This window comes from Mauremys mutica, chromosome 4 (assembly GCF_020497125.1).
Source record: "Mauremys mutica isolate MM-2020 ecotype Southern chromosome 4, ASM2049712v1, whole genome shotgun sequence".
NCBI lineage: Eukaryota > Metazoa > Chordata > Testudines > Geoemydidae > Mauremys > Mauremys mutica.
In genome coordinates this window covers 158386592-158413949 of record NC_059075.1, presented here as the reverse complement: position 1 = coordinate 158413949, position 27358 = coordinate 158386592, and the positions used below count along the sequence as shown (strand labels likewise).

Here is a 27358-nt window from a genome sequence, read left to right as displayed (position 1 = left end):
GCTGGGCACAGGCCCCCCCCCTGTGTCTGTACCCACCCCCCAATGACATGCTGGGGACAGGGCCCACCATGTCTGTACCCACCCCCCAGTGACAGGCTGGGGACAGGGCCCCCCATGTCTGTACCCACCCCCCGATGACAGGCTGGGGACAGGGCCCCCCATGTCTGTACCCACCCCCCCCATGACAGGCTGGGGACAGGGATCCCCATGTCTGGACCCACCTCCCGATGACAGGCTGGGGACAGGGATCCCCTCATGTCTGTACCCCCCCATGACAGGCTGGGGACAGGGCCCCCCATGTCTGTACCCCCCATGACATGCTGGGCACAGGCCCCCCCATGTCTGTACCCACCCCCCCCATGACAGGCTGGGGACAGGGATCCCCATGTCTGGACCCACCCCCCGATGACAGGCTGGGGACAGGCCCCCCCCATGTCTGTACCCACCCCCCAGTGACAGGCTGGGGACAGGGCCCCCCCCCGTGTCTGTACCCACCCCCCCATGACAGGCTGGGGACAGGGCCCCCCATGTCTGTACCCACCCCCCGATGACAGGCTGGGGACAGGCCCCCCCCATGTCTGTACCCACCCCCCAATGACAGGCTGGGGACAGGGCCCCCCATGTCTGTACCCACCCCCCAATGACAGGCTGGGGACAGGGCCCCCCATGTCTGTACCCACCCCCCAGTGACAGGCTGGGGACAGGGCCCCCCCATGTCTGTTCCCACCCCCTGATGACAGGCTGGGGACAGGGCCCCCCATGTCTGTACCCCCCCATGACAGGCTGGGGACAGGGATCCCCATGTCTGTACCCACCCCCCGATGACATGCTGGGGACAGGGCCCCCCAGCGTTTGTCCCCACCATCCCATTACACGCTGGGGACACACTGCCCACCCTCCTGAGCAGAAATCTCTCCCCACACATTTCCACTGCCCCTTGGCCTGATGTGTAGGAAGAGCAGGGGCCATGGCAGGCAACATGCCCCCCAAACTGCCCCCCCCCACCAGTGTGCCTCCATCCCCAATAAATCCTATTATCCTTGGCCTGAGTTTGTGTCACTGGGGTCACGTTACAGCCAGAAGTGGGAAGAGCCTGGGGTTGGGAGTCAGGACTCCTGGGTTCTCTCCCTGGCTCAGGGAGCGGGGGGTTGGGAGCCAGGACTCCTGGGTTCTCTCCCTGGCTCGGGGAGGGGGGGTCTAATGGTTAGAGCGGGTGGTTGGGAGCCAGGACTCCTGGGTTCTTTCCCTGGCTCGGGGGGGGGGGGGTCTGGTGGTTAGAGCAGGACTCCTAGGTTCTCTCCCTGGCTCAGGGAGTGGGTGGTTGGGAGCCAGGACTCCTGGGTTCTCTCCCCGGCTCTGGGAGGGGAGTGGGGGCTGGTGGGTTAGAGCAGGGCTGGCTGGGAGCCAGGACTCCTGGGTTCTCTTCCTGGCTCGGGGGGGGTGTCTAGTGGTTAGAGCAGGGGCAGTTGGGAGCCAGGACTCCTGGGTTCTCTCCCTGGCTCTGTAGGGAGGGGAGGTCTAGTGGTTAGAGCAGGGGCAGTTGGGAGCCAGGACTCCTGGGTTCTTTCCCTGGCTCTGTGTGTGTGTGGGTGGGGGGGGTCTGGTGGTTAGAGCAGGGCTGGCTGGGAGCCAGGACTCCTGGGTTCTCTCCCCATCTCTGGGAGGGGAGTGCGACTTAGTGGGTTAGAATGTGGTTGGGGGTGGTGGGGGAGAGGCTGCGAGCCAGGACACCTGGGGTCTGAGAACAATGGAAAAAGCTTGTCCCTCCGGCCCCATTGAGAATAATGGAAGCTGAGTTCTCTGAGCACGGCCTGGTACGGCCCCCTCAACGAGAGGGGTCTGTGGGACACTGGCTCCGGGCGCGTGGGGGGGGGACCCTAGTGTGTGGGGGCTGGGCAGTGATGCTGTGTGCGGAGGGCTGGTATCACCATGGCGTTGAGCCACCCCTGGGCCCAGGCGTGGCTGTCTCAGCTCTGGCTGCGAGGGAGCCCTGCAGCCCCGATCCCGGCCTGGTTTCACTTCCATCTCTCTGACGCCCACAGACTCCGCTCCTCGGGGCTGGGTGGGAAGTGACGCGGCCGCTGGTGGCTGGGCGCGTTCTGCGCTCTGACCGAGGGGCCAGCCTGAGCCAGGCGCCGCTGAACGAGGGTCTCTGTAAGGCTGGCTCAGAGCCGCAGCTCCCGGGGGCTCGGCCCAGGGGAGGCAGCAGGATTTGGTGTCGTTCTGGCGAGTTGACCGAAGCCCCCACATGCGAAAGTCGGGTGTCCCGATTCCCGGGCGCTGCGAGGGGCTGCTGGAGAATCTGTGCCGGCTCTAGGTGAGCGGCTGTGCTGGTTAATTCCCCTCCCGGCCAAACACTGGCACTTCCGGGGCTGTCAGTCTGCCCTGCTCTGCTGGCCGCCGAGGGCTCTGCTCTCAGGAATCCCCTCCCCGGGCAGGTGCCCCTCACCGCTTCGTGTGGCTGACCTGAGTGGATCCAGCTCCACCAGACAGCCCTTTGCCAACCCCTTCCCGGCGTCTACCCGTCTGTGTGGTGCAGAGCCCAGCCCTGGACGCAGCAGCACCCAGTGATGGTCGCACCCGGCTCTCCCCAGCCGGGGGCTTGGCTCTGTAGGGCGGCTGCAGGACAGCTCTGTTACCTGGCACCCTTGGCATCGGGGCCGGGCCCTGCACCCTGGGTGGGCACCACAGGCTGGTCTCTCGCTGCTGGACCCAACCAGGTGTGAGTACAGAATCTGCCGGGGCGTCTCCCTGCCCTGAGAGAGCCCAGAGCCCTCGGAGACCCGGCGGCCGCCCCAGGGATTCGCCAACCGAGGGTTTGTTACCGGCCCAGGATGTGTCGCATGCTGCCCATCTGGCTCGTCCTCCTCGGCTGCTTCCTGCTGCGAGGGTCAGGTACCATGGGGGCTGACTTCAGGGGATCCGGGGGGGTGGGTGGTGTGGGGAGAGCAGGCCAGGGACGGGGAGTGGGAACACACGCCGGGTGAGAAGGGGAGGGGTGCTCCTGGGAGGTTGGGGAGAGACCCTGGCAGCAGAGTTGGGGGAACTGGGGAAGGGCAGGGTCAGGGAAGGTCCCCAGCAGCAGGGAGCCTGGGAAGGCGGGAGGGTTCCCAGCAGTGGGGATCCAGAGCTTGCGGGGGGGTCGCAGCCTCTCCTGCTCCGCTCGATGTCTCTCCTCCCCCCCCCCCCCCGCAGAGGTCCGAGTGCACCAGCCGCCGGAGCTGAGGGCCTCACCGGGGGGCTCCGTGCTCCTGAACTGCACCTTCTCCGCCACCCCAAAGGCCTCCAAGCTGGCGGTGACTTGGGTGCGGCGTGCACCCGGCGGCAGTGGGGAGCTGCAGATCTACCCCCCGCCCAGCCAGCTCACCCAGCTGCGCAGCCGCCTTGCCCTGGACTCGGGGCGCTTTCGGCACCAGCGGGACGCGTCCCTGCACCTGGCCAACCTCACCCAGCACGACGCCGGGCTCTACCGCTGCTTCATCTGGACCTCGGCCACCAGCAGCCACGCCGGGAACGGGACCGAACTCAGCGTCCTGGGGGAGGGACCAGGTACCCCTCCACCCCGTCCGTGGGACCCCTGGGGGACAGGGGAGCCGGGGCATGGAGGGAAGGGGGAAGGGCAGGGAGAGGAGGGGGATGGAGGGAAGGGGGAAGGGCAGGGAGAGGAGGGGGATGGAGGGAAGGAGGAAGGGCAGGGAGAGGAGGATGGAGGGAAGGAGGAGGGGGAGGATGGAGGGAAGGGGGAAGGGCAGAGGAGGGGGGGGGTGGAGGGCAGGGGGAAGGGCGGGGAGGGGAGGATGGAGGGACGGAGGAGGGGGAGGATGGAGGGACGGAGGAAGGCCAGGGAGAGGAGGGGGATGGAGGGAAGGGGGAAGGGCAGGGAGAGGAGGGGGATGGAGGGAAGGGGGAAGGGGAGGAGGAGGATGGAGGGAAGGAGGAGGGGGAGGATGGAGGGAAGGGGGACAGGCAGAGGAGGAGGGGGATGGAGGGAAGGGGGAAGGGCAGGGAGAGGAGGATGAAGGGAGGGCAGGGGGAAGGGGAGGAGGGGGAGGATGGAGGGAAGGGGGAAGGGCAGGGAGAGGAGGGGGAGGATGGAGGGAAGGGGGAAGGGCAGGCAGAGGAGCGGGAGGATGGAGGGAAGGGGGAAGGGCAGGGAGAGGAGGGGAAGGATGGAGGGAAGGGGGAAGGGCAGGCAGAGGAGGGGGAGGATGGAGGGAAGGGGGAAGGGCAGGGAGAGGAGGGGGAGGATGGAGGGAAGGGGGACGGGCAGGGAGAGGAGGGGGAGGATGGAGGGAAGGGGGAAGGGCAGGGAGAGGAGGGGGAGGATGGAGGGAAGGGGGAAGGGCAGAGGAGGAGGGGGATGGAGGGAAGGAGGAAGGGCAGGGAGAGGAGGGGGATGGAGGGAAGGGGGAAGGGCAGGGAGAGGAGGGGGAGGGAGGGAAGGGGGAAGGGGAGGAGGAGGATGGAGGGAAGGGGGAAGGGCAGGCAGAGGAGGGGGAGGAGGAGGATGGAGGGAAGGGGGAAGGGCAGGGAGAGGAGGGGGAGGATGGAGGGAAGGAGGAAGGGCAGAGGAGGAGGAGGATGGAGGGAAGGGGGAAGGGCAGGCAGAGGAGGGAGAGGAGGAGGATGGAGGGAAGGGGGAAGGGCAGAGGAGGGGGAGGATGGAGGGAAGGGGGAAGGGCAGGCAGAGGAGGGGGATGGAGGATGGAGGGAAGGGGGAAGGGCAGGGAGAGGAGGGGGAGGATGGAGGGAAGGGGGAAGGGCAGGCGGAGGAGGGGGAGGATGGAGGGAAGGAGGAATGGGAGGAGGGGGATGGAGGGAAGGGGGAAGGGCAGGCAGAGGAGGGGGAGGATGGAGGGAAGGGGGAAGGGCAGAGGAGGAGGAGGATGGAGGGAAGGAGGAAGGGCAGAGGAGGAGGAGGATGGAGGGAAGGGGGAAGGGGAGGGAGAGGATGGAGGGAAGGAGAGGGCACAACAAAGGAGGGGGATGGATGATGGGGGGCCCCCAGCAGCCCCCTGTTGCCCCCCCTGCAGGGACCCACACATGCTCCCCTCTGTTCCCTCTCCAGGATCCGGGGTGCAGCGCTGGGCAGCCTGTGGCCCCCTGGGAGTCCTGGCGCCCATCCTGCTGGTCCTGCATGCCATGGTGTGCCGGGAGTGCCAGGGCCTGCGGCACCGTCGGAGGTACATGAGGTCTGGTGCCCAGGGACGGGATGTGGCTGGGGACCCGGGCTCACGGCCAACCCTTGGGCTGGCAGGGAAGGACGGAGCCCCCCGACCCCTCTGATGGCTGGTTGGCTGCAGGGCACCATCGCCTCCGCTCCGGGGTCCTCTTGTCCCCAGGGTCCCCTCCCTTGTTCCCATGCAGAGTCGGCTGGGGGACAGCAGCAGCCGGGGAGGGAGCCCCCTGGCAACCTGGGCCCTGGAAAGGAGAGGAGGTGCCCGATGTGAGGCGGCTGTGAGATGAGGGGCCCGGGGACGTGCAGAGGCTTTTTGGGAACCCAGGGGGCCCAGCAGCTCACGCTCCCCCAGGAGGGCACCATCTGGGCCATATTGAGTAGATGGTGCACAGGATCCATGTGGGCGATGCCATCCCCGGCACAGCGACACAGCCCCGCCGCATGGTGCAGGGCCTGCAACCGGCAGCTCTCGTCCCCACAAGCCACAGCCCCAGAGCGCAGCCTGGCCTCCCCGCGTGGGCTGCAGCCTGCAGCTGAGCCTGTCTCTGCCGGGGGAACTGAAACAGGAGCCACATCTGCTCGCAGGGCCGGGAACAGCCCAGGCTGCTCCGACCAGGCCCAGCTCAGGGCTGAAATAGCAGCCGAGGGGCACTGCTGAGCTCTGCTCTGCCTCTGCAGCCGGGGGACGCAGCACGCCCCGGCTGCAGCTCCAGCGCTACGGGACGGAGCGGGGGTCTTTGCCTCCTGTGCAGGGCTGGATTCCCAGTTCGGCACAGGAGGCACGTGCCTGGGGCACTGGCAAAAGCTGCCAAGTTTGTGCTTTGCTAGCCCAGCTGGGCTAGAGTCAGCTGTCAGTTGCTGCGGATTTTTAGCAGTTGTGCTGCGGCATTTTATTTTGCTGCCCTGTTGCCGCTGGCCACGCTGCTCGGGACTTCTCGGGAGGGAGGGAGCCTCCGGGTCTGCCCCACGCCCTGTGCTGACACCCCACACCCCACCTCGCGCCCCCTCCCCACAGCACGCGCAGGGTTCTTGTCCGGGGAGGCAGAATTTTTTTTTCTGCAGAAAATATGCTGCAGTTCTGCCTTTTGCCCACCAGAGGCGCTGCTGAGGCGCCAGAGCAGCCTGGACTGGCAGGTGTGGGGGGTGGTTTCTCTGCCTGTAATTGTGAGGAAGTGGGGATTTTCCCTTGTTATGTTGTGAGAGTCTTACTGCTTGGCATGAGAGCTGTGTGGGCCTCAGTTTCCCTCTGTGCTGCACCAATGTCCAGGTGGTGGGAATAAGCGTGTGACTTTTGCGGGGGCTTCTCCAGCTGCCTGCACCGATGCTGTGGCCTCCCCTTCGTAACCTGAGACCAGGAGGGGGATGCCACCAGGTGACTCTTGGCCCAGAAAGCAGGAAGTGAGACAAAGGCCGGAGGAGGAGCAATGGGCCGGGCAGGGGCCAGGCAGCTGGAAGCGAGTCAGTCCCAGCTGGCTTGGGGCTCAGGGGGAGGACGAGAGCCCGGGCTCTGGGCTCCCCTCCCCGCAAGTTGGACTTGGCTGAAAGTCCCTGATTTCTGTGCTAACGAGCTCTGCCCTACGCTGCATTCCTGTCGCCTAATAAACCTGCTGTTTTACTGGCTGGCTGAGGGTCACGTCTGACTGCGGAGTTGGGTGCAGGACCCTTCCGCTGCCCCAGAAGCCCCGCCCAGGCGGACTCGCTGCGGGAAGTGAACAGTGTGGAATAGGGTGACCAGATGAGAGGAAGAAAATATCGGGACACATTTGCGGGGGGGGGAGATCACCGTGGAGGGGAAAAAAAAAAAGCTGAGTGCCGTTGGTGGAGAAAAAACAAAAACAAAAAACGGAGTAGCATGACTTATCAGGACATTGGTTGGGACGCGGGACAAACGCCTCAATATCGGGACAGTCCCGATTTTATCGGGGCGTCTGGTCACCCTAGTGTGGAAGGGGATGCTGAATGCTCCGAGGTCAGACCCAGGAAGGTCGAAGCTGTGTGAGCTTCTTCAGTCTGCTCAGAGAGAGGAGGCATGCTCTGTGTAGCGGGGTTTGGCCAGCGCGCGGGGAACCACACCACCTTCCTACTTCCTTCCTAATGGTCTCAAGTTGCAATGGGGGAGGTCTAGGTTGGATATTAGGAAACACTATTTCCCTAGGAGGGTGGTGAAGCACTGGGATGGGTTCCCTAGGGAGGGGGTGGGATCTCCACCCTTAGAGGTTTTTAAGGTCAGGCTTGACAAAGCCCTGGCTGGGATGATTTAGTTGGGTTTGGTCCTGCTTTGAGCAGGGGGTTGGACTAGATACCTCCTGAGGTCCCTTCCAGCCCTGAGATTCTATGATTCCGGTCATTGACGGGGAATTCGCCTGGCCACGGGAGTCTCTCGCTGCGGCAGCAGTAGAGGCAAACACAGACAGTGATTCGCACCCGGCCCGCGGTCGGCGGCAATGGTGAGTCACGGGCTCAGGTTCTCAGGCAGGGGCTGAAGAACAGACTATGCAATTAGCAGGTCCAGGCCCTGGGTCAGGGCTGGGCCGCAGAGAGTCATTGGCTCAGGCAGCGGCTGAGCTAAGACGGGTTCACAACTAGCCCAGGCTCTCGGATCAGAGGGGCCTGGAGAGGGGGAGACTGACACCCGCGGGGTGGGTGGCAGGGGGGCCGCAGGCCCACCCACTCCACAGCGTCCCAGCCCGGGGCCCTAGCATGGCAGAAGACCCGCTGCTGCGTCAGTGGGATCCTGACCGCACCGCGCTGACATGGGCTCTGGCAGTGTCACAGCCAGACTCGGGTCGGCTGCCCCCAGGCCACTTCCTACCTCCCCCTCTGGAGGTACCTGGGCCAGACGGTGTCCTCCGGGGGGTCCAGCACCATGGGCTCCTCCGGGTAACTGGCGAGGGGCAGGCTGGGCAGCTCCTCGGGCTCTGGTGGGTGTCGGCAGGTCAGGCCAGTCCTCGGGCCGGCCGTAGGTCGCCAGGTCTCCCAACCAGGAGCTGGGCCGGAGGCATCTGGCCTCTGCGGCGGCTGCCTCTCGAGTGAGCTCTGGTTTGGGCTTTGATAGTTCCTCTCCTGCGCCTGGACCTGTGGGGGGCAGGCACGGGACTCGCTGGCTCCGCTCCTCTGGTGTCGGGAGGCGCTCGTCCCTCTCCGGGTGGCGGGGAACCACACGGCCTCGCTGCATCCCCCAGAGTCCTGCCTGGCTCCGTAGGGGGCCATCGCAGAGCATCGCCGCTGGCCCCGTGATGGTAATAAAATCCATTCGGAGCCCGAGGAGCCGTCTGGTCCTCACGCCCAGGGAGGCGGAGCCCTGAGAGCTGGGGGATAAAGTGTGTTGGGCCCCCGAGGGGACACAAGGACGGGACTTTAACCCTGACTCACGTTCTGCGGGTGCTTCTGGCTGCCCGTGGGCGGGTCTAAGACACCCCCGATAAAGCCCACGGGCGCAGGCAGGCCCCCAGGGGTGAACCCAGCTGCGCATCGTGGGGGCGGGGAGCTGCGGGACTGCGCGGAGCCGGGTGGATCACAGGTGTGCCCTGGCCGGCAGTGCAGGGCCTAGCGTCCCCGCTGCAGCCTGTGGGAGCTGGAGCGTGGCCCTGAGGGGACAGCGAGACAGCGCTCCACAGGGCAGAAGAGGGACAAACCGGGAGGTTTCTGAGCTCGGCGCTGCTGGCTGCTATGTCCAGGGCCACCCCGGCTCGTCCTTTGTCAGGAAAGAGGGTTGCACTGAAGAAACACCTGGCTCGGTGTCACGGAGTGTGGGGGGAGTCGGGGCCCGGCACCCCCGGCTCCCTGCCGATTCCCCAGGACTCTCAGCCAGCCAGGAAAGCAGAAGGTTTATTTGGACGACAGGAACACAGTCCAGGACAGGGTCTTGCAGGCACAGACAACAGGATCCCCTCAGTTAGGTCCATCTGGGGCCCCCAGGGAGGCCACAGCCCCGTTGGGAAGCCCAAGCCCCGTCGGGGCTCCCCTCCATTCCCCAGCCAGCTCCAAACTGAAACTCCCTCCAGCCTCTCACTCAGCCTCCCCCCGGCTCCTCCCCCAGCCTTTGTGTCCTTTGTTCAGCTTCCCCGGCAGGGGTGTCACCTGGCCTCCAACCCCGCTCCTGGGTTCTCATGTTACATGCTCCGGTATCCTCCCTTCCCCAAGGCAGCCAGTCCCAGCACAACTCCCTTGCCACCTTCCCAGGTCAATACTCCCCACTCGGCATTCACAGACCAGCCAGAACATCCCCACTTCGGCACACTCGGATCTTCTATGCACTTGCATCCGACGAAGTGGGTATTCACCCACGAAAGCTCATGCTGCAAAACGTCTGTTAGTCTATAAGGTGCCACAGGATTCTTTGCTGCTTCTTCGGATCAACCGTTTCCCCTCCTCCCGGGAGCCAGGCCCCAGAGGTTGGCGACCCCCTCGGCCAACACTTCCCTGGACTAGCTTCAGTGTGGCAGCCCGTCCGTGTGAATCAGGGCCCAGGCTGTGTGCACACAGCAGGCCTGGGCACGGCTCTGTTTGCTCACTGCCTGGCTGTGCGCAGGGCGGACACAAGGCAACCAGCTGTATGGGAAGGGAAAGTGAAAGCAGCCGGTCACTGCTCCCTGCTCTAGGCCCACGGCTAGGGAGCAGCCAGGCAGCTGGAGCCCCTCCTGGCCGGGGCTATGGGGGTGCGAGTCGGGCTCCTCTCTCTGCTTCTCGGGGGCGTCTGTGAGTATATGGGCAAAGACCCAGCCCTCTCCCCAGCTCCCTGGTGCACCGGGGACAAGGAGAGCGGGGGGGGGGGGGGGTTGCGTCAGTGGGACGACCCCGGTTGCTGCCAGGCAGGGGATCGGGGTCTGAATCTCTCCCACGGCCGCTCGAGGTTTGCACAGGACCCGAGGGGAGGGTGCGGCTCTCAGGCAGCACTAAACGGCTCGTTGTTGTTCACGGTGTCACCTCCGCCATGAACCAGAGACTCGCCAGCTACCGATATCGCTGCCTGTCATAAACAGATAGTTAAGGGTTAATGTCTCTTTTACCTGTAAAGGGTTAACAAGCTCAGTGAACCTGATGGACACCTGACCAGAGGGCCAATCAGGGGACAAGATACTTTCAAACCTTGGTGGAGGGAAGCCTTTGTTTGGGTTCTTTGTTTTGGGGGGTGTTCTCTCTTTGGATCTAAGAGGGGCCAGACGTGCATCCAGGCTCTCCAAGCTTCCTGAAATATTCTCTTCTATGCAGTATAGTGAGTATTAGACAGGCGGATTAGTCTTTTGATTGATTTCTGTATTTGCAAATGTGTGTTTGCTGGAACAATATTTTACCTATTATTACCTATTACCTCTTTGCTGTACTTATACTTATGCTAGAGTCCCTCTAGTTTTTATAAGCTGTACCCTGTAAACTTAGTTTTTATCTTTTTCTTTTTCTTTAATTAAAAGCTTTTCTTTTTAAGAACCTGATTGATTTTTCCCTTGTTTAAGACCTCAGGGGATTAGTCTGACTCACCAGGGATAGGTGGGGGGAAGGTGAATCCCTCTTTGTTTTAGATTCAAGGAGTTTGAATCAAGATAGTCTTCCCTGATGACCAAGGGAGGGAAAGTCTGGGAGGGGGAAAGGTTTATTTCCCTTTGTGTTAAGATGCCAGGAGTTTGGATCTGTGTTCCCCAGGGAAAGGTTGGGGGGACAGGGAGTGTGCCAAAACACTATATTTTTGTTACCAGATCTAAGCTAGGATTTAAGCTTAGAAGGATCCATGCAGGTCCCCATCTTTTGGACACTAAAGTTCAAAGTGGGGAATAAACCTATGACACTGCCTTTGTCCATCACCCGTCCCCAGTGTCTCTCTCTCTCCGGGGTGCGTGGATCTGCTCCTGCCTCGCATCCACCCCTCCCCCAGCCACTAGAACCACCCGTGACCAACAGTTCATGTCCACACTGACGCGTCATCCTGGGGAGGTACAGCTGAGGCTCCAATCAGACTAATAAGAGCCAGGGGAGTTTGCAGCTCAGAGCGATAGGCTCAGGCTCTCTGCAGACTCAGGCAGAGTCGTCGCTGTGTCGGTCACATTCAGGGCAGTTTGTCCCTCTCACTGTAATGGGCTCAGGCTCTCTGCAGACCCAGGCAGCGTCATTGTGTCGGTCACATCTGGGGCAGCTCACCCCTCACAGCGATGGGCTCAGGCTCTCTGCAGACCCAGGCAGCATCATTACATATGTCACACGCAGAAGGTTCTCTCTGCAGCCATGAGGGGTAGAAACATACTGTGTTTTAAATGAAAGCTGAAATTCTAGCGAATCTGCTGTGTGTGGCACATCTGGCCCCCGGGCTGGACATTTAACAGTCCCGATTGAGAGAATATTTAGTTGAACAAAAGCTATTTAATCCCCCTCCTCCCCCGCCACCCCGCAACCTCTTCTCCTTCCTCTCCCGGCTCCACTTCTCTGCGTCCCTCTGTCTGGCTGCGAGCCGTTCTCTGGCACAGGCTGGGGATGAACCGGGCTCCATTCCGTGCAGGCGCCCAGCTGGAGGTGATGGTGGACTCCCCGGTGACGGCTCAGCTGGGCTCCCAGGCTCTCCTCCCATGCACCTTCACCGTGGCGGACGACCCCATCAGCCCAGAGTACCTGGCTGTGCACTGGTATTTCCAGGGCCAGGAGCTGGCGTCGTACGATGACTCCCTCAGCGTCTCCCGGCCGGGAGTGTCCATGGACACGGAGCAGCTCGCCAGCGGCAACGCCTCTCTGGTTCTGCACAATGTGACCGTGTCGGAGCAGGGAGCCTACCGGTGCCTGGTCATCCACAGCCCGGACAGAGGGGAGCAGAGCCTGCACCTGGCAGTGCTGGGTCAGTGCTGGCGAGGGAGCGGGGAGACAGGCGCGGGAACTGGCTCGGCAGCCGGCCCCTCTGCTCTGGGCACGGCCCGCACGGCGCGTGTCGCTGGGGCTGGGCAGGGTGTTTCGGGGATAGGTGGGCACAAAAGGGGGCAAGGGGTTTCCTTAAATTCCCAGCACGTGACTAGCCCCCCCCACCCCCGCCGCCAGCCAGGAGCGGGTGCCTCCAGGGGGCTGTTGGCCTCCCGCCCTGGCGTTCCGGCAGCTCTGGCTGTCCCGGGGAGAGGAACCACCCAGCCCAAGGGGGGGATGCTTGGGAGGCCCCCAACCCCCCCGGGCTCTCCCTGCTGATGCCCTCTGGTTCCCCGCAGCCGTGCCCACCGTTGCTGTCCCCAGTAAAGCGGTGCTGAGGGGGGAGCCGAACTTGCTGAAATGCTCCGTGTCCGGCTTCCATCCGGCCGACATCGCAGTGACCTGGCTGAGGACTGGGGAGGTCCTGCCGGCGTCCCCGCTCCCCGCGCCCCAGAGGAACCCAGACGGCACCTTCAACGTCAGCAGCTCTCTGACTTTCCAGCCCACGGAGCAGGACCAGGGCGTCACCTTCTCCTGCCAGGTCCAGCACGCCGCTCTGCCGCGTGGCGCTCTGCAGACAGACTTCCAGCTCGTGTTCGGAGGTGACAGCGTGGGCGGGGGGCGGGGGGAAGTGCCCCTGGAGGCACTGACTGGCTGGCCCTGTATTCCTGGGGGAAGCATGGGCTGGTAGTTTGTGCGCTGGCCGGGCCTCAGGAAACCTGGGTTCAGATCCCAGCTCTGCTCCGGACTCCCCGAGCAACCCGGGGCCAGTCACTGACTCTGGGCATCTGGTGCTGGAGCTGCTGCTTCGCCAGATTCCTCCTCTTGCCAAAGCTGCGCCCCCACCCCGTCTCCTCGCTCCCAGGGTGCTGGCGCCGGCGTGCACATGCCTGGGCACAGCGGTGTGGCTGGTAACAGTGGCGGGGGTGCTGCGGCAGGCAGGCCTGGCCCTAGGGTTGCCAGGTGTCCAGTTTTTGACCGAAACGCCTGGTCGGAAAGGGACCCTGGTGCCTCTGGTCAGCACTGCTGACCGGGCCGTTAAAAGTCCAGTCGGTGGCGCAGCAGGGCTAAGGCAGGCTCCCTGCCTGCTGTGGCGCCGAGAGGCTCCCAGAAGCAGCGGCATGTCCCCCATCAGGTTCCTACATATAGGAGCAGCCAGGGGCCTCTGCACGCTGCCCTTGCCCCAAGCGCCGGCTCTGCAACTCCCATTGGCTGGGAACCGCGGTCAATGGGAGCCACAGGGGTGGCGCCTACAGACAGGGCAGCGTGCAGAGCCACCTGGCCGTGCCTCCATGTAGGAGCTGGAGGTGGGACATGCCGCTGCTTAAGGGAGCTGTTTGAGGTAAGCACTGCCCGGAGCCTGCACCCCTGACCCTCTCCTGCGCCCCAACCCCCTGCCCCAGCCCTTATTCCCCTCCCACACTCCGAACCCCTCGGTCCCAGCCCAGAGCCTCCTCCTGCACCCCTGTCATAGAGCCACCGGATGATGCTCTGGAACTACCCCATGAGTCCAGTCAGGACTCTGGGGGAGTCTCCTCTCTGTGAGCAGCCTGTCTGCAGGGCAAGCAGCTCCCACGGCTTCACCTCCTGGGTCTCTCCTTGGAGCATTCAGCATCCTCTGCCCCTCCGTGCGCTTCCCACCGCGAGTCTGCCCAGGCGGGGTCCTGGGGGGGCCACAGGGTCCTGCCCCCCCACTGCGCAGTCAGACGTGACTCTCAGCCAGCCGGGGACACAGAGGTTTATTCGATGACAGGAACACAGCGTAGAACAGAACTTGTTAGCACAGAAATCTCGGGGAGTCCAGGGCCAGACGCCCTTGACTCCCCCTCTTCCAGTCCCCCCAAGCAGACTGCCGGCTTCCAGCGACCCCACCGCAGCCACCCCCTTTGCTCCCCTCCTTGTCTTTGTCTCACTTCCAGGGCAAAGGGTCACTTGATCTCCTCCCTTGGTTCATCCCGCTCCTGGGTCGACTCTCAGGTTACAAAGGGCACCAGTCACAGCACCTGTGCAGGCAGCTGGAGCAGCCTCACCTGCCCCAGAGGGTCTCAGACAAAGTCTCACACCCCTGTTCCCACCACCGAGGTATTGGTGCAGCACACAGGGAAACTGAGGCACACACATTATTCATGTAAAACGGTAAAACTCACATAGGCTCAACAGTAAGAGTCCCATAGAACATAACAAGGGAAACTCCCCACTTCGTCACAACCCCAAACCCCTCATCCTTGGCCCCACACTGTATCCCACGCTCCCAGCAAGGGTGTTCGGTTCTGTGTGGGTAGCTGGTTGGTGACCTTACCTGGCCCGTACCCTGTGCTGCTTGTCCCGTGGGATCTGGATCCTGGCCTCGCCCCACGGGCTGTCCCGGGGTGGTGCTGTCTGTCTCTGAGCTGCTGTGTAACAACTTGCACGGCCCTGGTGTTGTTAACCCCCTCTGCAGTCCCCCCCGTGGTGAACATTCACGCCCCCACGTTTGTGCAAGGCAAGGCCCAGGTGTTAACGTGTGACGTGAAGGGGTTTTACCCAGAAGCCATCGCTGTTAACTGGCTCCTCAATGGCGTCCGGACAGAAGCCCCCCGCGTGAACCCCAATGGCACCTTCAACCTGGAGTCTTTCTACCAGTTCAAGCCTGCGGCAGAGTCGGAAGGTGCTGAGATCAGCTGCGAGGTGCAGCACGAGACGCTGAGCCGGCCCATCGTCCGGAGCGTGCGGGTGCACCTGGAGCGTGAGTGAGGGGACAGGGACGGAGAGCGGGGCTGGTGTCAGGCGCCTGCCGGCTGGAAGGGAGGCAGGGTCCTGTCCCAAAACCAGGGGGAAGGGACACTAGCCTCACCCTCCCTTGGAGAGCTCGACATTGTCTGGAAGAACTGGCTGGCTCAGGGGGCGACACGGGGCCTTTCCCTGCTAGGGGGCACTGGCTCTGATCCGGCTCCAGGGCTGGGGACTGGCTGGCTCTGGGGGGCGGGGAATGGGACATGGGGCTCTCCCCTCTAGGGGGCACCAGCTCCCATCCAGCCCCAGGGCAGGGACTGGCTGGTTCAGGGGGGCAGGGAATGGGACATGGGTCTCTCCCCTCTAGGGGGCGCCGGCTCTGATCTGGCCCCAGGGCAGGGATTGGCTGGCTGGGGGGAGCAGGGAATGGGGCAGGTGCCTGTCCCCTCTAGGGGGCCCTGGCTCCCATCTGGCCCCAGGGTCGGGGACTGGCTGGCTCTGGGGGGCGGGGAATGGGACATGGGGGCTGTCCCCTCTGGGGGGTGCCGGCTCCCATCCGGCCCCAGGGCAGGGACTGGCTGGCTCTGGGGGTCAGGGAATGGGACATGGGGCCTGTCCTCTCTAGGGGGCGCCGGCTCCCATCCGGCCCCAGGGCTGGGGACTGGCTGGCTCTGGGGGTCAGGGAATGGGGCAGGGGCCTGTCCTCTCTAGGGGGCGCCGGCTGCCATCCGGCCCCAGGGCAGGGACTGGCTGGCTCAGGGGGCCAAACCCGCGTTCCCTTTCTCCCCAGGTGAGGGGACTCAGGTCAGCGTCATAGTCCTGGTGGTGTCAGTGCTGGTCTCAGCGCTGGCGGTGGCTGGAGTCGCGTTCTGCCTGTACCAGAGAAGCAGAGGTAAGGGACGGCTCGGCCGGGTGCAGCTGCACGGGGCTCTCTCCTGCACCTCCCCACACGCCTGGTCCCGGGGGCTCCCGGCAGGGCAGGTCTGGGTTTACAGACCCGTGTGTGGTGCTGGCTGCCGCCCAGTAGTTCAGTGCGTCGCCGGCGGCGGGCGCCAGGTCTAGTTTTTAACCATCACTTGCGCAAAGAAACGATTTTCATTGGCCATTAAAAGAGCCCGTCAGTGTCCCTGGGGCAGGGTCCCCGCTGCATTTCAAGGGTCTAACACCAACCCCACAGACACCAGAGGGGTTCACCCCCCAGTACAGTTGGTGACAAAGCTGCCTGTCCCCCCGTCCCTCCCCCCAATTCCTTGCGTCTCTAATAATGGCTGAGCTGTTTGTGCTCTTTGCAAAGAACGGTACCCGGGAGAGCCGGGCCAGGCGTCAGCCCAGACGGGCGCCGGCCGACAGAGTCCTGGTGCCCGACGCGGCCCTTTGGAACGGAAACGCGGGGGCAGCGTTCGCTGTACGTGCGGGTACCTGTGACCAGGCTTTCAAAAGAGCCGTAAATGTCTGCGAGGCCTCACGCCCGGCTCCCCCTTCACTCCCAAGCCGCGCAGGGATGCCCAGAGAGGCCCACTGCAGGCTAGCACTGTTCCCATCGTGTGGGGCTCAGCGCCCGCAGGCTGCACTGACCGGCCCTCGGCTAGGGTGACCAGATGTCCCGATTTTATAGGGACAGACCCAATATTTGTTTGTTTGTTTTTCTTATATAGACTCTTATTCCCCCCCCCCGATTTTTCACACTTACTGTCTGGTCACCCTGCCCTCGGTCAATCCGCCAGGACTCGGATTTGAGAGTCCTGAGCCAGTCGGTACATTTCTCTTGGTCTCCCTTTCTCTGGGTCCGCCTCTGCCCCCGTGAAGGGTGGGCCTGCGCCTCGAGGCCGAGGCGTGAGACTGGCTGCGCTAGCTCTGCTCGAGGGAGCAGGCAGCCGGGGAGCTGCGCCCACTGCACAGCCCAGGGTCAGAACAGTTCCCGTCATTTCCTGGGGCTCCCCCTCGCCTTTGTCGTGTCCCCGGCGTCTCTCGCCCTCACCTCCATTGCAGGCTCTCTGGGGCAGGGCCGCTTTTCGTTACGCCCCACGCAGCGTGGCCCTGGCCCCTGACGGGGACGCTGGTGCGGTATAAATAATCATAGAATCCTAGAATCTCAGGGTTGGAAGGGACCTCAGGAGGTATCTAGTCCAACCCCCTGCTCAAAGCAGGACCAACACCAACTAAATCATCCCAGCCAGGGCTTTGTCAAGCTGGGCCTGAAAAACCTCTAAGGAAGGAGATTCCACCACCTCCCTAGGGAACCCATCCCAGTGCTTCACCACCCTCCTAGGGAAATAGTGTTTCCTAATATCCAACCTAGACCTCCCCCATTGCAACTTGAGACCATTGCTCCTTGTTCTGTCATCTTCTACCACTGAGAACAGTCTAGATCCATCCTCTTTGGAACCCCCTTTCAGGTAGTTGAAAGCAGCTATCAAATCCCCCCTCATTCTTCTCTTCTGCAGGCTAAACAATCCCAGTTCCCTCAGCCTCTCCTCATAAGTCATGTGCTCCAGCCCCCTGATCATTTTTGTTGCCCTCCACTGGACTCTCTCCAATTTTTCCACATCCTTCTTGTAGTGTGGGGCCCAAAACTGGACACAGTCTCCAGATGAGGCCTCACCAATGTCGAATAGAGGGGAATGATCACGTCCCTCGATCTGCTGGAAATGCCCCTACTTATACAGCCCAAAATGCCGTTAGCCTTCTTGGCAACAAGGGCACCTGCTGACTCATATCCAGCTTCTCGTCCACCGTAACCCCTAGGTCCTTTTCTGCAGAACTGCTGCCCAGCCATTCGGTCCCTAGTCTGTAGCAGTGAATGGGATTCTTGTCTCTACACGTGTCTCTACAATGCTCGCTCTCTTTAGCCGCCCGCCAGACGTTCACCGCCAGCGACATCGTGGGGCCTAAAGTCTGGGTCCCCGGGGAGTACGTTTCCCTCGTGTGCATTGGCTACCACTGCCCGGCGGGCACGGAGGCCAGGTGGGCAGAGTGCCAAAATGAAGAGCTAACGCCCATCGCCGGGGGTGACCCAGCTGGGAGCGACGGGGAGCAGCAGCCGCTTGTTCCCATCAACGCTCTGTACAAAGTCCAGACGCAGATGCTGCCCTTGGACAAAGGCTCAGCCACTCTGGCCACGACGCTCATGTTTCGTGTCAGGAGCCCAGAGGACCTGGGAGCCCGGTACCAGTGCTGCTTCATCAGCAAGGACGGGAGAACGCTGAGCACCAAGGAGTTCGGAGACTACACCCTGCGCCGTGAGTCTGGGGTGCCGCTGGATCGCCGCGCAGGCCAGAGGGTCACCGGGGGGCGGGCGGGGAGGCTGGGAGTCAGGACTCCTGGGTTCTGTTCCCAGCTCTGTAACTGGTTTGCGTTAGTCACTTTTTCTCCTTGCCTCAGTTTCCCCCCTTGTGATGACACGGACCCCTTCGCGGGGGGGGGGGGGGGTTGTGGGGCTTCAGTAGCGTGTGGCGAGCTCTGTGCCGTGGGGACGCGCTAATCAGGAAGGGACGGCAGCAGCAGGGCCCCCCGCTGGCCAGCTAGGCCCATAGGCTCCAAGAAGGTGCATTGACGGGGGAGCGGCCTGGGGGGGGAGGGTCCTGCTATGCTCCTTTGGCCCTTTGTGGTGGGAGTGACGCCGCCAGGGCTCCCGGGGACCCAGCAGAGCGGAGCTGAGGCAGGGGCGGGTGTAAAACACACCTCTGGCCCGAGGGTGGTGACCTGGGTGTAAGGTGAGGGCTGAGGGACTGAGCCCGGGGGATGTTAGGCTCCCGCTGAGCCGGCCCGGGAGCTCCCGAACTGCTTTGCTTTGCAGCCTCCGCTCAGACTCAAGGACCGGCTGTGGACTCGGCAGCAGCCCGGCCTGCAGAGGAATAGCGGGAACGGCTGCCGGCCTGTGGGGTCCCAGACAGTACGAAGCACCTGGACAGTACTGAACGGAGCACCCCGAACCCAGGGCTTCCCGCTGTCGGTGTCGCACAGCAGAGCGGGGGAGGGACAGCACGCTAACCCCGGAGCCCAAGCCCCCCTTCCCTTCACACACAAATCAGTCTGACATGGGTCAGCAGCACTCAGGGCCCGGGTCCCAGGACCCTGCCAGGGGGGTGGGTCAGAGCTTGAGTCCTGCTGTGACTCAGGTCCAAGCCCATCATTGTGCAGTCTGGACGCAGCTCAAGCCGCAGCCCCGAGTCAGGAGGGCTGCACGGCGCAGTACGGACGTGTTAGCCTGGCCGTGAGACCTGGGGCCGGCAACTTGTGAACTCAGGCTTACAATGCAGCGTATATGCTCCACATGGGCTCGGAAACACCAAATCCACAAGCCCACTGTGAGTGCCTCAGTTTCCCTCAGACATTGCATTGGTACTGGTTCGGGGCGGAGGATTATGGTTGCTCTCAGGGCCGGCTGAGAGCCACAGGAGTGTGTGTGTCGCCCAGCTGTCTGAGCAGACTGAATGGCTCATGGCCAGCTCAATGGAGAACTGAGAAGACAACGGAAAGCCCAGTCACCAGCACACTGACACCTGGATGGGTTTCCCACTCCCCACCAGGGAAGCTGGGCAGAGACCCCAGCTCGAGAACAAAGGGCTGGGAGGTGGGGGAGAAAGGGCTGGTTTCTGGATGGAGCCTGGTCTCTCTCACCTGGGAACTGAGGAAGTCAGAGAGAGACAGAGCCTGAAAATGGAGTTTTACTCCTGAGGGAATTCAGCGCCGAACAATTAAAAATTCTGTGCACAGAGGTGGGAGATCACTGTGCAGCTCCTCCACCCCGGACACGGACTCTGTGGTGAGGCTGCACCCAACCCTGGCACAACACAAGGGCTGGGCCTGCCTCTCCGCTCCAGGTGTGGGCGGGCAGGCTCAGCCCAGCAGGATGCGAGTGTGCAGGTGGGATGTTATCTGATTAGAATATGACCATGTAGATCATTGCTGCTACCACTGTTATATATTGCAACAAGCCTTGTACAAAGTATTTCAGGTAAGGTGTCTATGGAGAGGCCATGGTTTGCTGCATATGATTATGGTATTTCTATGCATGTGTCACTTTTGTATCTGAAGTTATGAATGTTAACTATTGTCACGGGGTCCCCGGGCGCTGCTCTGGAACTGCTCCCCACAAAGCCAGGCAGGACTCTGGGAGCCTCCTCTCCCTCGGAGCAGCCTGTCTGCAGGGCAGGAAGCTCCCACGGCTTCACCTCCTGGGTCTCTCCTTGGAGCATTCAGCATCCTCTGCCCCTCCGTGCGCTTCCCCCAGCGAGTCTGCCCAGGCAGGGTCCTGGGGGGGCCACAGGGTCCTGCCCCCCCACTGCGCAGTCAGACGGGACTCTCAGCCAGCCAGTAACACAGAGGTTTATCAGATGACAGGAACATGGTCTAAAACAGAGCTTGTAGGCAGGGGCGGCTCTAGGATTTGCGCCGCCCCAAGCAGGGCAGCACGCCGCGGGGGGGGGGGGCGCTCTGGCGGTCACCGGTCCCGCGGCTGCGGTGGACCTCCCGCAGACGTGCCTGCGGATGCTCCACCGGAACCGCGGGACCAGCGGACCCTCCGCAGGCACGTCTGCGGGAGGTCCGCCGGAGTCTCCTGCTGCCCTCCTGCGGGACGCCGCCCCAAGCGCGCTTGGCGCGCTGGGGTCTGGAGCCGGCCCTGCTTATAGGTACAGAGAACTGGACCCCTCAGCTGGGTCCATTCTGGGGCCCATCTGCCCTCACTTCCCGTCCCCAGCCAGCTCCAAACTGAAACCCCCTCCAGCCCCTCCTTTCTGGCCTTTGTCTTTTTCCCAGGCCAGGAGGTCACCTGATCTCTTTGTTCACCTTTAACTATCCCCTTGCAGGGTGAAGGGCCCCGGACATTTGTTGCCAGGATACAAAATGTCAGCAATTTATGCACACTGGAGATTTAAGAAATGTACAGGGGAAACTGAGGCACCTACACAGTATTTAGAGGAAACATTAAGAACAGTCCCACTTTGTCACAACTATGTACCTGTATTTCAAATGTTTGCTCATGTGGTTACACCAATAAGGTATTTAACCTGCACATCTCGAAGGGACCGTTCCTGTTAAATGGCCCATCAAAGAACACTGAACTCCCAAGGGGAGATGCCTGTCTACACTAAACGGACTTTCCTGTGAACGTTCTAACTGGGGTGTGGGTCATGGCCTCTGCTGTGACTAAGGGTAGGTCTATACTTACCGCACGGGTCGACGTGGAGAGTTCGACTTCTCGGAGTTTGAACTATCGCGTCTAATCAAGACGTGATAGTTCGAACTCCCCACGTGCTCCGGTCGACTCCGGAACTCCACCACCGCGAACGGCGGTGGCGGAGTCGACCTTGGAGCCGCGGAGTTCAACCCCGCGGCATCTGGACGGGTAAGTCAGTCGAACTAAGGTAGTGGCGTACCTTAGTTCGACCCCCCCCCCAGGCCTAAGTGAAGCAGCAGGGACATGTGACTTGCCCATGTGACTCCAAACCCCATCTTATTATCTGTAACTTCCCACAGTGAGAACAACGGGGGTTTCCCTTCACTTGGCAGGAGCTACAAACAGCCCTGGACACATCTCCATTTGGCCTCTTTCCTGCTCAAACCTTGAGTCCCTCTAAGCTGCCAGCTGCCTACTAAGCCCCATGCGGGGGCTCAGGGCTGTGGCCAGCGGAGAGGCGCCTCTCCCCCAGCCCCGAGCTGCTGCAGCGAGAGAGGGTGGGGGGAGTCATCTCTCCCCACTTCAGCCCCAGGGAAGTCTGTGCCCCAAAACCCTCATCCCTGGCTCCACCCCAGAGCCTGCACCCCAGCCGGAGCCCCCCTGCACCCCAGCCCTGAGTCCCCTCCCACACCCCAAACCCCTCATCCCCAGCCCAGAGCCCACATGCCCAGCCAGAGCCTTCATCCCCCTGCCCCAGCCCTGAGCTCCCTCCCACCTTCCGAACCCCTTGGTCCCAGCCCAGAGCCCCCTCCACATCCCAAACCCCTCATCCCCAGCCTCCCCCACAGCCTGCACCCCAGCCAGAGCCCTCAACCCCCCCACCCCAGCCCAGAGCCCCCTCACACACCCTGAACCCCTCATTTCTGGCCGCACCCCCATCCCAGAGCCCGTGTCTCCTCCCACATCTCAATCCCCTGCCTCAGCCCAGAGCCCCATCCCAAACTCTGAATCCCTCAGCTCCACCCCCCCCAGCCTGGAGCCCCCTCCTACACCCCAAACCCCTCATCCCTGGCTCCACCCCCCCCCAGCCTGGAGCCCCCTCCTACACCCCAAACCCCTCATCCCTGGCTCCACCCCCCCCCAGCCTGGAGCCCCCTCCTACACCCCAAACCCCTCATCCCTAGCCCACCCCAGAGCCTGCACACCCAACCAGAGCCTTCATCCTCCTGCACCCCAACCCTCTCCCCCAGCCCTGAGCCCCCTCCCACCTTCCGAACCCCTTAGTCCCAGCCCAGAGCCCCCTCCACATCCCAAACCCCTCATCCCCAGCCTCCCCCACAGCCTGCACCCCAGCCAGAGCCCTCAACCCCCCACACCCCAGCCCCAGCCCAGAGCCCCCTCACACACCCTGAACCCCTCATTTGTGGCCGCACCCCCATCCCAGAGCCCGTGTCTCCTCCCACATCTCAATCCCCTGCCTCAGCCCGGAGCCCCATCCCAAACTCTGAATCCCTCAGCTCCACCCCCCCCACCTGGAGCCCCCTCCTACACCCCAAACCCCTCATCCCTGGCTCCACCCCCCCAGCCTGCACCCCCAGCCGGAGCCAGCACACCCCACCCCCTCTGCACCCCAACCCCCTGAGCCGGGCCGGTGAGAATGAGCGAGTGCGTGAGGGTGCGGAGAGCGAGCAACGGGGGGGGGGGGGGGGGGATGGTGGGTGTGGGGCGGGACCTCAGAGGAGGGGCGGGGCAGGGGTGGAGCAAGGGTGTTTGGCTTTGTGCAAGTAGAAAGTTGGTAACGTTACCCGGCTCCAGGCTGCTCCGGCTCCAGCTCCCGGCTCCCCCTCCTCTGGCTCCTCTGCTTCTGGCTGCTGCTGCTCTGCCCCCAGCTCAGCTCAGGCTGCTGCTCTCCCCTTAGCTCTGCCCCGCTCTGGCTCAGGCAGATTCAGCTCATCCGCAGGACGGGACCCCGGGCTCCTGGCTCCCTCATTGGCTGCCTGCCCTGTCTATTAGGCTGACCTGGAGCCAGGGCCGGCTCCAGAGCCCAGCGGGGCAAGCACCCGCCTGGGGCGGCCTTTTCCCGGGGGGGCCGCAGGTTGGGCCGGCGGACCTGCCGCAGTCATGCCTGCGGGAGGTCCACCGGAGCCCCGGGAGCAGCGGACCTGCCGCAGGCATGACTGCGGAGGGGACGCTCGGCCGGCGGCTCCAGTGGACCTCCCGCAGGCATGACTGCGGACGGTTCGCTGGTCCCATGGCTCGGCTGGACCTCCCGCAGGCATGACTGCGGCAGCTCAACCGGAGCCGCCGGACCAGCGAACCGCCCGCAGCTGTGGGAGGTCCAGCCGAGCCGCGCGACCAGCGGAGCCTCCACAGTCATGCCCGTGGGAGGTCCGCTGCTCCCGGGGCTCGGGGGCGCCTCCCGGGCATGACTGCTTGGGGCGGCCAAATTTGTAGAGCCGCCCCTGCCTGGAGCAATAGCCTCTCCCCATTGGCCCTGGGGACTGTCAGGCTCAGGAGCTCGATTTCTCTTCAGCCCGTCCCCTTCCTTTTGGCGCTGGGAGAGGGGCCAGCCAAAAATCCCCCTCAGTGTAAGCGAGGGGCCAGCAGCCCCCTCCATACAGGGACTATGAGTTATGCTGATAAAACTACACAGGATCTTTTCGGGGACAAGGCAATAGGCCACGTGTATTATGAGAACACAATTCGATTTATAACCAGTAGCTAATACCTAATACCCCCCCCTTCCCCCACCGCCACACACACACAAATGTTCTGCAGCTGCTGGGTAGTTACCAGTCCTGGATGGAGCTTGAGTCCCTAGCTTGGTTTTGCAGCTTGGGGTCGCAGCTCGTGGCGGTAACTGGCCAGGAAAGCCGGGCACGAGGGAGAGCCGGGTCTCTGTCGGTCGCGCACCGATGCCCTTTGATGTTGTCAGCAGAACGTTACCCAGAGTCTCCCATCTCAGCCATCCTTTTCATAGGCTTTAGTTTGAACAAGAGTCCATAGGTCTTGCTGTGTCCCGCTGCCTCTGGGTTTGGTGATTGATCACCCGTCCATTGCAGAGGTGACTGTCAGCCTCGGACCTGACTTTGAGCTTGTTTCAATTGCATCTTTGTTCTTTTCTTTTGGGGTGGATTCTTCTCGCTTTTCAATGCATCTTCAGCCGTTGGTGTTTGCACTTCACTTTGTCAGGACAGGTGGGGCTGGAGGTTGATTCCATTATCTCAGTGGTTCTCAGACTATTGTACTGGTGACCCCTTTCACATAGCAAGCCTCTGAGTGAGACCCCACCCTTAAAAATTAAAAACACTTGTTTATATATTTGACACCATTATAAATGCTGGAGGCAAAGCAGGGTTTGGGGTGGAGGCTGACAGCTCGCGACCCCCCATGTAATAACCTCATGACCCCCTGAGGGGTCCCAACCCCCAGTTTGAAAACTCCTGCATTATCCATGCCTACCTCATTCACACACCTGAACTGAGTTAATGAGGTGACAGCCGGGTTTTGCAAAGTGGAGTGAGCATTTCAAAATGGAGTTTGAGTTACAATACGGAGTCTTATCAAAACAAGTGTCACGAACAATTTACAGTGTTGGGAGGCAAACAGCGAACAGGGATTACAGTGTTAAAACAAGTTTCAGAGTAGCAGCCATGTTAGTCTGTATCCGCAAAAAGAACAGGAGTACTTGTGGCACTGTTAAAACAGTGACCCAAACAGCAAGGACCAGCGATCCAAGCTGCAATTGAACTGAAACTGCAAGAGCAGCCGGCCGAACAGCTGCGGCTCTAAGAAGCGGATGGTAATTGAACCCAACAGCTGTGGACTTTTTTTATAAGTGTGAACTGCGGGGACTTAACAAGCAGTTTTATTGCCATTTTGCTGGTTATTGCAAAAGATGGTTTTATGAATGAATGCTGTTTCAGTCATAAGACTTTATTCATGAAGTTAAAAAGTAAATAAATAGGAGATATCTTATCTCCTAGAACTGGAAGGGACCTTGAAAGGTCATTGAGTCCAGCCCCTGCCTTCACTAGCAGGAGTGAGTGCTGATTTTTGCCCCAGATCCCTAAATGGCCCCTCAAGGATTGAGCTCACCACCTGGGGTTTAGCAGGCCAGTGCTCAGACCACTGAGCTGTCCCTCCCCCTCTCTGTTCAGTCATTTGATACAAAATAAAGTCATATTAATAAAGTCTCAATAACGATAGTAATTAAAAAGAAACAATGTCATTCGTCAGCTCTACGTTTGGCAAACAACCGTCCCGTCCTGCAGCTTCTCACTGAACTCTCCTGTGTCCAGGGCCTTGTCTCACTCAGTCTCTCCTGCTTCTGGGCTCATGGCGGGAGCCCATCACCCTCCGGCCGCTCCTCAGGCCTGCCCCAGGCTGACTGCCCATGAGTTACCCTTCTCCAGGGGCGACCAAAGGTGCAGCTGCCCTTCTGCAGCCCCCCACCACTCAGGAGAGGCACTTGCTGGCTTTTATACTCATCTGCTCCCTCCCCAGCTGGGTCGGATAACAGAACAGGGCTGGCCGGCCCAGCACCGCTGTCCCTTACGTGTGTGTCTACACAGCGCACTAAGCCCGGACTCTCACTCCGGTTTGAGCCTCCCTTCCATTCACACACAAATCAGTCTGACACTGGGTCAGCAGCACTCAGGGCCCGGGTCCCAGGACCCTGCCCAGGGGTGTCACAGAGTGTGGGGGAGTCAGGGCCCTGCACCCCCGGGCTCCCTGCCCATTCACCAGGACTCTCAGCCAGCCAGTAAAGCAGAAGGTTTATTCAGACGACAGGAACACAGTCCAACACAGGTCTTGCAGGCACAGATAACAGGATCCCCCCCTGTCAGGTCCATCTTGGGGCCTCACAGCCCCCCTCGGGGATCAGAGCCCTCTCTCTCTGCTTCCCCTCTGTTCCCCAGCCAAGTCCCGTCTGCCCAGCCCCCTCCAGCCCCTCCTCTCTGCTCAGCTTCTTTCCCGGGCCAGGAGGTCACCTGACCCCTTTGTCTCCAACACCTGGGGGTTGCACCTTCACAGGGGAGGTGCCCAGGCCATCAGTTGCTAGGAGACAGAGTGTCAGGCATTCGGTTGCACTGGCCTTTTGCTTTGCTAGATACTTAAGAACTGCACCCAGCATTCCCAGCCCCCAATACGAACAGTCCCACTTCATCACAGGGGGTGCGTCAGCGCTTGAGTCCTGCTGTGACACCAGTCAAAGCCCTGTCACTGTGCAGTGTGGATGCAGCTCAAGCTGCAGCCCCGCATGAGGAGGGCTGCACGGCACAGTATGGACGTGTTAGTGCAGCTGTGAGACCCAGGGCTGGCGATTGTAACCCTGGGTTTACAGTGCAGTGTGGACACAGCTCAAGCCGCAGCCCCACGTTAGGAGGGCCGTGCAGCGCAGTATGGACGTGTTAGTGCGGCTGTGAGACCCACCGCTGGCGATTGTAACCCTGCGTTTACACTGCAGTGTGGATGCTCCAGTGCGGGTTTGGCAACACTGACTCCCCAAGCCCCGTCCCACTGAGCAGGGTTAGTGAGCCGTACGGATGCGCTCCAAAGGGGCAGGCTGCCCGCCTGGGTCTGACACATTTCTGGACTTGAAAAACAAGGTGTTGAAATGATGAAAATGGCCGGTGGCAAATTGGTGAAACCAAAACATTCTGGTTTGCAACAACTTTGTGTTTCACGCGTTAAGCTAATCACAGCGCCAGTGTTTTAAAAAGGACAAAACAGGACGACTTCCAGGTCACCTGGTGCTGGCTCCATCTTGGGATACCAGTGTTTTCCCACTGACGGGGGTGGGAACTAAGCTTGGAGAGATAAAGGTTCCCGCCATACGCAAAAACTACTTAAGGCAGGGGAGTGACATCGTCGGGACTCTTCACTGACTCCCTGCCCAAGTCGACTCCTGGAAACGCCTGAGGAACAAAGACTGGCCTGGGGGAAGGGCTGGACCCCGGCTGGAGGGGTTTCTAGCCTGCGAAAGGAACATCTGGGGATTCCAAGCTGTGAGCAAGTGCAACTGGCCCCTTAAGAATCACCCCCGGGGGAGAACTTGCTACTCATGTCCAATCTCGTTAGTACATTAAGCTTAGTTTGCATTTTTGTTTGTTTGCTAGGTAATCTGCTCTGCTCTGTTTGCTAGCCCTTATAATCACTTACAATCCGTCTTTTCTCATTGATAAACTTGGTTTTGCTTTGTCTAAAACCAGGGTGTGGGAGTCATAACTCGGGGCAGACGGGTGTTGCATCTTCCTCTCCACATTGAGGGTGTTATATCCTTGGGGGCAGCCGGTGTAGGAAGCAATCACTTGAGGCCAGAGAGCAGACAGCTAACCAAAACCTCCATTTTATTTACAGAAACAGAGAGCTCACTCAGCCGGTTGAAACCGGCTGAGCTATCCCTTAATAGTCTAACTCAGTTGCCATAGTAACAAAACCCATGACAACCAAATACACAACATATT

General features: G+C 61.6%; 2 protein-coding genes across 3 annotated transcripts; both read left to right on the top strand.

Moving 5' to 3' along the window:
• The first annotated feature begins 1989 nt into the window (after nucleotides 1–1989).
• Nucleotides 1990–9718, top strand: LOC123368524 (natural cytotoxicity triggering receptor 3-like). Its single transcript, XM_045013379.1, has 5 exons — nucleotides 1990–2895; nucleotides 3196–3549; nucleotides 5069–5183; nucleotides 9362–9425; nucleotides 9536–9718. Exons 1-5 carry the CDS (start codon nucleotides 2835–2837, stop codon nucleotides 9608–9610), a joined length of 669 nt encoding a protein of 222 aa, XP_044869314.1. The 5' UTR covers nucleotides 1990–2834; the 3' UTR covers nucleotides 9611–9718.
• On the top strand, nucleotides 9707–19872 carry LOC123368482 (tyrosine-protein phosphatase non-receptor type substrate 1-like). 2 transcript variants are annotated; one of them, XM_045013314.1, is made up of 7 exons: nucleotides 9707–9877; nucleotides 11667–11996; nucleotides 12355–12657; nucleotides 14496–14780; nucleotides 15558–15659; nucleotides 17617–18006; nucleotides 18564–19872. In XM_045013314.1, exons 1-7 carry the CDS (start codon nucleotides 9832–9834, stop codon nucleotides 18623–18625), a joined length of 1518 nt encoding a protein of 505 aa, XP_044869249.1. In that variant the 5' UTR covers nucleotides 9707–9831; the 3' UTR covers nucleotides 18626–19872. The 2 variants fall into 2 exon arrangements, with proteins under 2 accessions (XP_044869249.1, XP_044869250.1); XM_045013315.1 differs by lacking the exon at nucleotides 9707–9877 and adding an exon at nucleotides 10342–10394.
• The last annotated feature ends 7486 nt before the right edge of the window (nucleotides 19873–27358 follow it).